The 13,506-nt window shown below is 38.4% G+C and overlaps 1 protein-coding gene across 2 annotated transcripts in view; it reads left to right on the forward strand.

The window, feature by feature from the left end:
* The window catches only part of SPOPL (speckle type BTB/POZ protein like), a 29,545-nt gene extending 22,583 nt beyond the window's left edge, over positions 1–6,962 (forward strand). Inside the window, exons 6-11 of one of the 2 annotated variants that reach the window (XR_001402677.2) lie at positions 905–1,082; positions 1,177–1,232; positions 2,820–2,942; positions 4,103–4,245; positions 4,330–4,488; positions 6,419–6,559. Coding sequence is in view for 1 of the 2 variants with exons in the window: in XM_014870802.2 (XP_014726288.1) it covers positions 905–1,082; positions 1,177–1,232; positions 2,820–2,942; positions 4,103–4,245; positions 4,330–4,383; positions 6,419–6,563 (699 nt within the window). In the remaining variant the exon portion in view is untranslated. Of the gene's footprint in view, positions 1–904; positions 1,083–1,176; positions 1,233–2,819; positions 2,943–4,102; positions 4,246–4,329; positions 4,489–6,418 lie in introns of both variants that reach the window. The other variant, XM_014870802.2, reaches the window with a different exon arrangement.
* Positions 6,963–13,506: the final 6,544 nt, after the last annotated feature.

Below are 13,506 nucleotides of genomic sequence, written 5' to 3' on the forward strand. Positions count from 1 at the left end.
GTCTGTGCTCTCAGATAAGAGAAGCAAAACCTGCTTAGCTCTTCTGTTTTCCCAACACACTGATTAAAAGGACTTAGTATGTGAAGATAACTAAAAAAGCAGCAAGGAGTGCTGCTGTCCTGTTCAATTCCTATATGAAAGACTTAAACATGGGGAATAATGGCAGAATATTCACTTCAAATGCACATATTTCAGTTATCTTAACTGGTTCTGTACAGAAGTCACATCTTGTGAGCATGTGTTTTGTTGTTGAAGTTACCTGCTGCACTTTGTATTTTGAAAGTAATGGTTTTTAATCGTGTTTGGAAAACAATTACTTGTGATTCCTGCCTCATCTGCACTAAGTAAAATGAAATGGTGAAGGAGCTGTTACTTGCACTTAGTTTGCATTATCACACTGCAGGTTATGTATAAACTTAACTCAGTACAATAAGGGTTATGTTATTGAAAAATTCTATGGATTGTTCTTATGAAACTTTTCTGTGACCACGTGATCCTGATGACCTGTATAGAATTTTATATTGTGTATACTCTACTCAGATGTGTGAAGTGTTGAACTGCTAATTTAACTCTGAAATAGCATTAACTTGTTTTTGTTCCCACTGGTTTTCCAAGAACTGTATCTGTCCTTATTTACTTTGGCATTTCTGTCAGGTGGCATGTGGTATTGTGCTCTCTTTTTGCTTTGGTTGGATAAGTACACAATATTAGAGTCTCTAAGTAAGCCCTATTTGTTTTATGTTACTTAAAAGTAAACTGTTAAGCATTGGTTTATGGCTCTGGCCTATTGCCAGAAGCTTCACTGTTTTTTGCTTTGCTTTGGAACTGTTGGAATTCTAGCAATAGGTACTGTGATTTAATTATTCAGTTATGAAGGAGTTGTCTTGCTGTGATTTTCTGTTAGGTAAGCGTGGTCCAAGACTCAGTAAATATATCAGGACAGTCTAATACAAACACTTTGAAGGTACCTGAATGTCGACTAGCAGAAGATTTAGGGAATCTCTGGGAAACAACAAGATTTACAGATTGCAGTTTTTATGTAGGAGGACAAGAATTCAAAGCTCATAAATCTGTCCTTGCAGGTACTTTCTACTTTTGTATTGCTATTATTTTGTAATTTAAATCGCTATAAGTTTAAAATTTGATTATATAATATTTACTTTTTTTTTTATACAGCACGATCTCCAGTTTTTAATGCAATGTTTGAACACGAAATGGAGGAAAGCAAAAAGGTAAGCTTCAGTGAAAATGTTACATGTAAATATTTGTAGCTTGTGAAAGAGGAAAACATTGCAGAAAACTTGAGGTAGAGTAGATTGAGGAGGATGAGGGTTCTTGTGGTGCAGGAGGGCAGGAGGGACAGTTCCTCAACCTCACCTGATGAGTTTTGAGGGAATTTGTGTAGAAAGAGTGGAGAGGTGCTGGTGGATTTGGATTTTTTCAGATACTTGTATCTACCCTAGATAATGTTTTTAAACATTAGCTATTGGTGTAATTGACCTGGTAATCTCTGCCCCTTATTTTGCCTCAGTTTGTATCTTCCTATCAGCTGATTGACTTGACTAAGGTTTTGCTGTAGAGTATTAAAGTGTTTTTATGGTAGCCAAGAAACAAGAGGTGAATTATGACTGGAATTAAGCCCTCAGGCAGTGGAACACTTCTTTTCATTCACAGCTTCTGCAGGCACTTGACCTGTGTAAGTGTTTTGGATGGGTGGTTACTTAATCAGCAGAGAGCTGCTTCTGCTTTTTTGCACTTGATGTCTCCCACAGCGAGGAGCTGTTTGTGCCTTTCTTGAAGAAGAATTATCAAAAATGGGTTGGTTATAGGCAGAATCCATCAAAAGGTGAGGAACTGATCACCTCCCAAAAGGGTTATGATAGATTACCATCATTTGGTTTAGAAAACTGCAGGATGCCATTTGTGTGCACAGATACATCAGGTGAATATGGTGCTCTGGTACAACTGAGGGTCACTTTCCTTCCTGGCACCTCTCCAGTTTGGAAACTGTCACAGGTGGAATTGGAGTATTGGGAGCATTTTATTGAGGTTCCTGGAATGGAAGAAATCCAAACATGTCACAGCTTGAGTAATGTGCCATGCCAAGCCTTTTCCTTCATGCTAGCAGTGGATCTCCAGTGCAGCCCTGCTCCTAAATACTGACAGGAAACCAGACCACGTACATCTCCTGGGCCTGGGATTTCTATACTCCATTCACAAGTCTGGTGTTTGCTTCTACATCTTTGATATCATTTCCTACTTGATTAGTTGCTTATAGGGGATACTGTTATAGGATTGGTCAGGCTTGCAATTCCACTGTTGTGTTAGGGCAATCTTCAGCTGGGTGATGTCAGTTCAGTGTGTTTGCTTTTTGGATTCTCAGAACAAAACCTAGGCTGTGTTGACTCAGTTTGAGCCAAGAGTGGCTCAGTTTGTTCTGTCTGCTTCTCTGACTTCTCTTATTCAAAACACATTGTCTTTGTGTTGGAAACTCAGGAGCATTTTAAAATATATTCCTGAAATTGTCTTGATTTTTATGTATGGTCTGTGTGATAGGCTCCAGAGTTATGCATTTCTAGGAAAAAAATTGCAATTACTTTTTATTACTGAAGCTTTTCCAGCTGATTTCTGACTAACTTTTAAGAGCTTTTTTGATTGCTTTTGGCTTAACATTGTTGAATGTTACCTTAAATTTGTAAAGATTTCGTATGATGGATGTTGAATGAAAACTTGTAGCATGCATGCAGATGATATTTAATATTCACTTTGAAATTGTAGCTAAATTCTAAAGACTTTTATTGATTCTTCTTCTTTACCAGAATCGTGTAGAAATAAATGATGTAGACCCTGAAGTTTTTAAAGAAATGATGAGATTCATTTACACAGGAAAAGCACCAAACCTTGAAAAAATGGCTGACAATTTGTTGGCAGCTGCAGACAAAGTAAGTAATTGACTCCAAAGTTCCCAAACTTGGTGTTTGCTTGGGGAATGCTGATTTTTACATCAGGTTGTTTGATACATATTTTGCTTTTTTAAAACAAGAGAAGCAGTTCTCATCAGAAATAAAGAAAGATAGGAAAGAATAGACTTTTTTTAGCAGTAGAAGGCTGATTAATCTCTTTTGAAGAGAAGTGTTTCAGGTATTTACTTAGTATCAAATTCTTTTAGAAATTGGACACCATTAATTTGATTTGGAAAATTGGGTTTTGAATAGAATGTATACTAGATCTTTGAATTCTTCATGAAGATTTAACTAAGTTCTTGAATTAATTGTGCTTCCCTAAAGTACTGCTGCTTTAGAACTTTCATCTTTTTGTCTTCCTTACAAACGTAATTGTTCTAATCTTTCATCTCTTCTTTGTTTGGATCTTGTCTACTCTTAAAATTGTTGGTCTTTGAAATACTTCTTCTACTGTGATTTTTGAGGTGAAGGGATTTACAGCAGCTCAGCAGTTGAGGGGTTTTTTTTGAATGCTGACTTTGATTTAGAGCATAATTGATAAATGTAGAGACTGTTATATAAAGTAGAGTTATAGAGTTGCCTGCAATACCAGAAAACAAAAATGAAACCTGTTTAGACTGTGCCATCCTTCAAAAAAGAAGCACAGTTTATTAATGCAAAATACATTATGGGAGTGCAGTTATTTTCCATCAAATTTCTTATAGGCTCTATCAAAGGTACGAGGGAAATTAGGAAATTTAGATATGGGTTGGGGCTAAACTTAAATTTGTTTTAAACCATTATATCATTTCTTGCCCCTTACTTAGAGCTGTGAACCTGTTCAATGCTCATTTGGCTCCTTGCTCTTCCTCCCTTACCAAGCAGAAGTGAAATGAAAATTTCTGAAAGAGTTATTTTTGTTGTTTTGATCAAAACTCTGTCAGCAAGGTCTTTAATTAGTTTGTGTGAATCCTAATGCTTTTGTTACATTTGAGAACTGTTCAGTGCAGCACATTGTGCTTTGCAGTACCTGTGGGGAAGCAGTTTGATGTTAAGCTCAGGAGGCACCAAGCTGGCTGGAAGTGTTTCAAGAAGTGTAGAGATGAGGACAGAAGGAATGAGTTTGAGGAATGATTAGTGCAGTTTTTCTCTCTCTCCAGTATGCACTGGAACGGCTGAAGGTGATGTGTGAGGAAGCACTCTGTAGTAACCTCTCGGTAGAAAACGTTGCTGACATTCTTATCCTCGCAGATTTGCACAGCGCTGAACAGCTAAAAGCACAAGCAATAGACTTTATTAACAGGCAAGTAATACTTATGAAACTCTAAATGTATTTGTGTTTATGCTTGGTGTACTTTTTCAATATTAGCACACTTCTCTCTTGCAGGTGCAGTGTTCTTAGACAACTTGGGTGTAAAGATGGGAAAAACTGGAATAGCAAGTAAGTTTCCCTGCCCCACGATGTTCTGTACAAACACTGCTAAGTAGACTGCAGATCTTAAGAACTGTTCCTTCATTTCCACACTACTGAGGCCTGTCACTGACTGTAAGTAAAGTAGGATTCAGCAGATGCTACACCAGTTATGATTGTGACTCCCCCTTTAAATGACAGGGAATCTTAACTGCTCTGCAGTGTGAGATCCTAACAACAGCTGGTTTTCATTCCCTCTCCCAAGAGCATAGTACTGTGGGATGATGGAAGCAGCCTTTATAGAGAAAACCATTCTCATGAGTACCCAGGTTTGTGCCTGGAGGAGTGATAACCCCAGTGTGGTTTTGGGACTTGCTTGGGTCAGTCTGAGCCTGCAGTATTTCCACAGAAAGGAGGGCAGTTGGTCTCTTTGCCTTTGGGGACGTGTTTGTGCACCTTCCCACATGCTGGCACAGGTGCTGTGGAGGCCACACAACTCGTCAGTCAGGTCCCTCTGACTCTAAGGGCTCCTGCCTACACTGGAAGAAGGTTGAGACTGTGTGGCTCAGGCTCTGGCACTGATTGCAGCAGCTCAAGTGAATCACAGAGTGGAAGAGAGCCAGCTGCAGAATAGCTGGTGGTAGGTTCAAACAGTGTAAGGGCAGTTGAACACTTATTTCTTACCATCAGAATCTCCAGAAAACTTAAAGGCTGTGTTGTACCACTTTGTTTCAAGGAGAAACAGTAATTTAAACTAAAAAAAGACTTCACAGGCATAATAATTGAGCATGATGTGGAAAAGGAGTGGGTGGTGAAAGGTAAATAATAAAATACCAATAATAGAGATAAGTCAGAATCATAACTATGTAGCTACTTCATGTATTTCTTTTCAAGTGATTTGGAAGTTCCTGAGCTGAACTTCTGTCTTGAGTGTTTGCTAGTTAACATGCTGGTCATCTTTGCTTCAGCTAAAACATCTACAGTAATTTAGGGAAATAATATGAGAGGGCCTGGCTTAATTTACTGACTCTGGGCACCAGGGAGCCTGAACTTTGGTATTGTTTCTCAAGGCCCTTACCTTCACTGACTTCAGCAGCAGATTAAAGGCTTGCATTAGAAATCTGCCAGAGGTGTTTTAGAGATCATGTGGTGTAGAGGTCAGCTGATAACTTTGTGCTTGATAATGTTCCTGAAACAGCATGAGGGTGCTCACGAAATGCTTTCGAAAATGCAGAGCACTGGGAATTTGGGATTGATGCATATTAGTTCCAAATAACACATTTATCCTGTGTCAGTGTGACATGCAACCCAACCAATACAATATTCTTCATAGGCAAAGTTAATTTTTTGCTTTTTTTCCATACTTATACACCAAAAAGTAAATACATACATTAAGTAAACATACTGTTTTTAATCTCCTGGGTGTCAGTGTGATACTTGCTGAAATCTGTTGTTGCATTCGTGTTAGGTAAAAGTCAGCAGTGGCCACTGGAAGCTCTTTTGAATGTGGCCCAACATCTGCACTGAGAAAAGAGTGAATATTCTCAGTACCTACTGGTACTGAGACTGCAGGCTCCCAGTGAAGGGGTCTGGAGCCAGCCAGCTAATGTGCCTTCATGGCTTTTCTAGAGGAACTACATCATTTTGTGCTGCAGTTTTAGCTGATTCATCTTGTCATCCTTCTCTCTCCCCAAATTGAGCATGTCCTTTTATGTAATGAGATTATCATGTCTTCCCTTGCTTTTTGTCTCTGCACTAGACTTCATTTTCTTCTGGTTTTCCTCTTTATTGTTTCTCCTGAGCAATTTCAAGGTGGTTATTCTGACACAGTTCTCTAGCTGAGGTCTGGCTGGTACTGAGTAGAGCAGAACAAGAACCTTTTGTCCCACATCTGATTATATTTCTATACCCAAATTGCAAATTGCCTCCTCTTTCTGTGGCACCCTCGAAGTCTTTTCCACAATATTTGACTGCGCTTCTGCAGCACTTCTGCCTTGCCTGCTCTTCTCTACCGTGCCTTTGGTTTGTAAAATTGTGTAACTGTTCTTAATGCTTCTGTTTTCAGCCAAGCAACAGACATAATGGAAACTGCAGGCTGGAAGTCCATGATCCACTCCCACCCTCACTTAGTAGCCGAGGCCTTTCGCGCTCTGGCGTCTGCACAGTGTCCACAGTTTGGCATTCCACGCAAACGGCTAAAACAGTCCTGAAATCTTCCATGAACTCTAGAGAAATTGGACTGACTCCACTCCTCCTTGCCCAGAGGTGTTTTCACAAACCATAACAAGAGTTTTTGTTATCCTTGTCCACAGAACAGAAGCTGAAAAAGCCTATTGTTTGCTTTTCAGATGGATAATTTATGGTTTAATCCTCAGCTTTAAATTAGACTGATTACTCTAATTCACTGAAAGGCCTTAAATTATCTTCAATGACTCTCTAGTCCATATAGTCTAATGTATCTTGATTTTTTTATTATTATTTTTTAATGTGCCTTGTCTTTTTGACTAGGCTCTGCAGGATTGCACTAGCTCCATAATGCAGTAAAGTTGATAACTGAAGATTAATTTTTGAAAGGGATCTTCCATTATTTTCAGAAGAAAAAAAAAAAAGATTATAGTTTGGTCCTGTGCTAACTGGAAGGTTTTGACTGGCCTCTTATTAAAAGCACTTGAACCAGAGGCACATCATGTACCCTAGGCAAGTGCTAAATATAGGGAGAGCCTGTTTACCTTCAGCAAATGCCTACAGGCTATTTATGGCAATATACTGCTTTGAACATAATTTATTTTTCATTGTGGGGGCAAATATGCAATGGTTTGGCCCAAAAATGTATTTTCATTACAGTTTGTAATGCTTATTGTGTGTGTGTCAAAGCTGTCCAAGCAGTGAAAAGAAACACAGAATAAACCTTTTGCTTGTGTTTCTTTACGGTCCATCATTAGTTTACATTTAATGCAGAACTGAACAAGAGGTTAAAGAGTTCAACATGAAAAGGAGTAGTGTTGCATATGGAATAAATAAATCCCAGTGTATGGTTGTATAGAAAAGTCAAGAATGCATAGAATGACCAAATGTAAATTGAGGAAATGGGCCAAATAGATTCTGAATATGCACTTTTAATGTGTAACTTTTGTATGTTGTGTGGTACATATATATTTTGCTTTTGATGACTTAATGAGGTACAGGTAATTGTGGCTTAACTTTTTAGATACATTTTAAGATGCCCACAGCCACATGGGATTTAGTTTTGTTAGAAAAGAAAGGCATGTCTTTTTAAGACTCAATTGAAGGTGGCTATTGCGAGCTTTCATATTTAAGTAACAGAATATTTTCGCTTATTTGAAAAAGGCATGTGAATGGTAAAAACTTTGAGGGGATTTTTCCCATCTTGACGTGTATGCATGGCTCCCACGAACACCTGGGGAGGCTGTGCACACATCAAGGAGTATTTCCCTGAAATGTCAGATGGTATCTGCAAGCAGAGACTTGCTCAGTCTTGCATTTCAGTTATTGTACTAGCATTGTGGATGGTATTGAAATTCTGCATAATGTGAAAAAGATGAAACATTTGTAAACTGCTTGTCACGGGCCAGTTCTTTATTATATGAACCTTAGCTTTAATATCAACATCCTCAGTGTTTGATAGCTTTGTTTACAATTGGGAGGAAAAGTCTGCAGTAGTGCACACTCTAAATGTTCCCTGAGTTATTGCATTGAGTTTACTGTAATAGTGATAATATGCTGTATTTCTTCTTTTTGGGGGGAAGACTTGGCAATGGGGAATGGGAGGAGATCTCACCTAATTTATAAACATCTTTGCATAAGGGTTTGAGTTTGCCTATTAAAAAAAGTCGTGCAGGGAGGAAAGAGGAAGAATTTCAGATTTTTTTTACCATCCTCATTTCACTGAGATTCATCTGACTTGCTTTGAATGAAATTTTTAGTGGAAAGAATATATAATTTATGGCATCAAGTAAACCACTTACAAAGGTAAATTGGAAAAAAATGCCCAGTCCAATTTTGAAGATGAAAACCTCTCTAAACATGAATATTTTTCTTACCCTCTAACTAAATCTTTATGATGGCTAAAGCGTAAAATTGGAAATTTTAATAATACACAAGGCATCAAATTATATATTTAGAGAGATTTACCAATTTTTGAATATTTATCTAAGATAAGGTCTCATAAGCGTTCTTCACAACAGGAGGTAAAGGTGTTTATTCCAAAATTATGATGTTTTTGCTGTGCTGTGTAATGTGTACAGCTCCTTATCCTCATCACTGTAAAACTCACAGCGCTCACGTGCAAAGTGACTTGAATGTTTAATGCTGTAATGATTGCCCAGGTCAGCCTGTTCTAAGGTAACAACTTCAAGTAATCAGATGGAAAGCTTAAGGATTTCTAGAATTTTTATTTTTTTTTAAAGCCTAATAGCACACTTTGTACCAAAAAAATGTCAGGCACTGTGCTGTGGTACCATCTGCATCATGGAGTGTCCCCTCCTCGAGCCAGGCAGTGTGAACTGTGTGTTACACTAACAGGAAAGAGCCCTCTGCTGATCCATCTGTTCAGATTGGACTTTATTTATTTATGTTTTCAGGTTCTGTCAGATCTTGAGAAAAAGGTAAAGCAGTTGCTGTATTCTTAAGTGAGTGCACTAATTATTCACCTCTTTAATTACCTACATGCAGTGTTCTCACTGGAACAGGACATTGGTAATTGCAGCCTTGATTCAGGAGCTCAGTTTCATTCCCCACAACTCAAGAACTTGCCCTGAAAGCCTCAGTTGGAAGTGCAGCAGATCAGGAACGATCCAATAATCAATGGTCAGGTTTTTCCAGGCTGAAATCTTGAGGTTTTTTTCCCAGTTTTCCCTTCGGGTTAGGAATATGCTGTATGAAGGTGCCATGTTTTGGCTTGCCAACACTACTCTCTCAGATAGATGTGAACCACCACTTCCATGCTTTTCTGGGGAGAACCCTGCATGTGTCCTGTGTGTGTGTGCGTGTGTGTGTGTGACTGTGTGGTGTTTTTTTGTCAAGGGTGACTTTCTAAAAATAAGGACTCAATTTGCTGTTGAAATGCTATTATGTATTATATATTTTTTTTTTCCTCCATTCAGACCTCTCCTAAGGAGATGCTTTGGGTGGAAGTTGCTTCAATAAATAATCTTTATTTCCTAGTCCATTTACTGCATGCAGAAGTTTGAACACATTGTGCCTTTTTAGGAAACTGTTGCAATGAAGGGATGCTTTAACAGGGTGCAAGGTCTTTGTAAAATGTATTTTTAAAGGTGAAGAAGAATGCTCTTTGGTACACAATTGAGATGGAAAAGTTCAAGTTGCATTTGACCTCTGTTGCATGTTGATTCTTGCTTCCTAACTTCAATTTCACCGAGGTACAAACTACTCAAACAAGTGGAATAAGTATTACAGATACAAGTTGAGTAATGGTATATTTTTGTGAAATTGTGATAATATTTGCTGTTACAAGATGAGTGTATGTCAAAACATGATAATCATGGACACAAGGTTACTCTAGTTCTGATGTTTTTATAAACATTGAGTATTTAGTATAAAATTCACCTTTGCACAGGAGATCAGTAGAAGTCTACATGGAGATGGTGTTCCTTTTAAATCCTCACGGCAAGACTTCCCCTTTGGGAGAATAAAAGCCACGTGCAGTATTTGAAACTGTGTTTCATAGAAGGCAGTGAATTGCAAATGTGAGGTACTGCTACCTGAAATGTTGTTGAATTTTACGGTTGATTAAAATTCCTAAGCTTAATTGATTTGTTTTTTGTTTTTTGGTTTTTTTTGTAATTGACAAATTGAATGTTACCTGTCCTCTTTGTCTGGTGTTGATAGCATATTTAGTGCAGAACTTAGCTCCTTAGCTAGCCAAGACACTTAGTCTCATATCTTGGCTTCTGCTTACAGTAAATGGACTATGTTTGTAAAGGGAATTCACTATTTCAAGTGTTTTGCAAGGAACTTCACTGTATTTGTAACCTGGTTTTTGAAGGCTTAAGATCAATGAGTCCTATTTTAGAAGTTAAACCAGTGAAATGACTTGGATCTGTTTTGGAGTGGAAATGATAGAGAATTCAGATATGTAAACAGTTGTATCAAACCATCCAGCCTTTTTTTATCAGCTGATGTTAATGGTGAAATACTTTTTGTACCTTGTTGCTGAAAATATTTTTGCGTTTCAGCACATCAAGTTACAATAAAGTTGTTACTTATACGGAGTGTGTCTGTCTTTATTTGTTGTCTGTACCTGCATTTGTTCCCAATGGCTGCCTTTGCTTTGAGAAAGGTATTTTACCAGCACTGTCAGTCTAGCATCAAATATGCTGCTGTGCCTTTGGAGACCTCTTTTGGGGAGGATCATCTTGCAGCCTTGCTCTGATCCTCATTGACTTGGTTATTTTTCTGTTTTGACACTTTAAAGCTCTGGGCAGCTTAACCTCTCTACCTGAGAAGTGTTTCCCTTTACACAGACTCTGCCAGGATTGGTGGGAAGAAGAGTTGATGCTGTGATAACGAAGATGGGATTGGTGGGTTTGAAATCTGATTTCATCAAAACCCATCATCCTTTGTCCTGCCAAAGAGTACTGGCTGCTAATGAGCACATCCAGCAGGAATGCTGTTGGCATTTGTTACAGGAGAAGGGGTATGTAAGAGGAATCTGTATGGGGGGCACAGGGGTTTAATTTGGTTATAAATACTTGGCAGTGATGTGTGGCACTGCTGATAGGCTGCTCTGTGTTATGTAGCTTTGGGCACGCTGAACTCCTGAAAATGATGATGTCAAGGTAAGTTATTTTATAGCAAGTGTGAGCTGGGTAGGTACATGCAAAATTCTCCAGGTGTGCATAAAACATACATCCCTTAGTTGACTCCACAATGATCCAGTCTAAGGTTCTTCATGGGGTTTATCTCAATAATGGCACAACTCACATCCCCACAGACAGTTCAGTAACCTCTGAGGGGAACAGGAATGGTTACCCCTGTGAGTGGTAGCAGAATTATTTATGCAGTCCAAATGTCTGGTCTGAGCTTCAAATTCCAGATTAAAAAATGAATATTAAACTTCATTTTGTCTTTTTTTAGAAGGCTGTATTTTTATTCTTTCTGGAGATGGTTTTCCTCACAGTTGTTTATCTTGTCATCATAAAAAATTTTGTTATTCAGGAAAATTGATTCAATGGGCATTGATTTTTTTAAAAACCACCTGTTTTCTTTCTATAGCACATTCCATTTTTTTGTGTGGAAACAGCACATGGAGAAAGCTTTTTCTCCTTTTAGTTGAATATTTTTGAAAGTATTTTACAGTGTTGGTCTATCCTGTGTTATGCCCTTCTCTTTCTTAAAAAGGGGAAAGCTCAAATATTGAATCTGGAGTGGTGCTGGAGGTTTATAGAGTAAAAAGCATCTCTTGCTGTAGAGAATTGCCTGTCCTGCTCTGTGCTGAAGGGTGGTTTCATGTTGAAGTATTTGAGTGCAGTCTGAGCAGTCAGGTGAGAAATTAAAGTTGATTAAAGTGAGTCTCTGTGCCACTACTCCAAACTTCATAGTATTAATGGTTTTCTGTGTTTTAGATGGCTTCAGTTACAGTTCCTATTCAAGTTAGAATATTACCCATTCAACTACAAATTTTACTTGCCACGTTTATTAAGTAAATTAAAGATGCAGCTGCTTCCATTGCACACAAGTAACTTTGCACTTAATATTGTGATAGTGTGCTAACAGAGGAAATGCTATTAATTGCCACTTAAAAGTAATCTTGAACAGTTCATTTTTCTGCAAACTTCTTGGCAATTTTCCACTAGAAGAACATGTTTTTTGTTGTCAATTTTGAAGATTCCTTCTTTGTACTGAGAGAAAGTTGGAAACAATGCAAGGAGTCGAGTGAAGCATTTCAGATGTGAGATGCAAAGGATTGTATTTTCCATTACAAGTACTGCACCAAGGGAAAAAAAACCCATCCCAGGCTCAGCTGAGAGAATTCTTGAGTGCTTTGGAATGGCATTTCAGAGGGGTGTCAATAAGTTATATTTTAAACAGTATATGAGGTTGGTGCTCTTAAGTGTAAAATGGGGCTTCTCACAAGTCAAGTATAAAGAACAGAAACAAGCTTGTGTTTTTGAGACTCGGGAAGAAAAAACAACTTTGCAGAGTTTGCATGGCCTTGGCTTTATGAAGAAAGTGGCAGGAGTGTTTTGAGCTCTTGGTTGAAGTGTTCTGCAGGAGCCCCAGAGCTGCAGCAACACCTGGCGATCATCATCCTGTCAGGCAGGCAGCAGGGCCTTCTTTGAAAATGTTACCTGACACCAACATTTTTGTCTTGCATTCTTAGCAGGGTTTGGAGCAGAACAGTATTTTCATGCAGGTGCTGTGTTTCAATCAAGGGTAGGTGTATAATGAGTGGAAATCTCTGCTTTGCCCAACTTATGCATGTTTCATGCGTTGGCAGTGATAGTCATGCAGAAAATAAATTATACCATGTCAGACTTGGTGCTGCTGATCAGAATAGAGGCAACTGGTGCTGCATTTTAAGCAGTTACAGTTCTTGACTTCCCACGTTTCTCCCTGCACAGCTGACTGAGCCATTTAGGTTAAAAAAGGTAAATTTTGAAGCGTATGCAAAAACATTCTAATAGGATGAAATCTCAAAGCATGGAAGCTCTAACTCCAGGCTGACCTATTTTAACCTTAGTTGCCACATAAACTATTTATATTTTGCATTTTCAGGCTGTAAGCTTTGAAATTAATTTTATGTATTATATACACAATTTTCTAACCCAGCTGTGTTTATTGAGTCTTGAAACTTTAAAACAAACCACCTACTTGCTGAAGTGTACAACTAAAATGTTTGCCTCCAGTAAAGACTTAATCTTGCTTCTGGTACTTGTGCTATCCCCAGATTAAGAGCTGTAGTGGTCTTTGTAAAGCCCACACCAAATGTTTTTAAATGGAGAAAGAAAAGTCAATTAAATGGTGCATCTTGTCCCTGTCACCTGTTGCAGATGGGCTGCCCTTGTCAGATACACGTGAGGGAGTTCTTACACTACCCAGCCCTCACTCCTCCCTCACAGCAGGACTGGGGGTTATTGTGCTGGATCAAGAGTTTGTACCAACTCAACTCAG

Source organism: Sturnus vulgaris, chromosome 7 (assembly GCF_052056855.1).
Source record: "Sturnus vulgaris isolate bStuVul1 chromosome 7, bStuVul1.hap1, whole genome shotgun sequence".
In the NCBI taxonomy this organism is placed as follows: Eukaryota; Metazoa; Chordata; class Aves; order Passeriformes; family Sturnidae; genus Sturnus; species Sturnus vulgaris.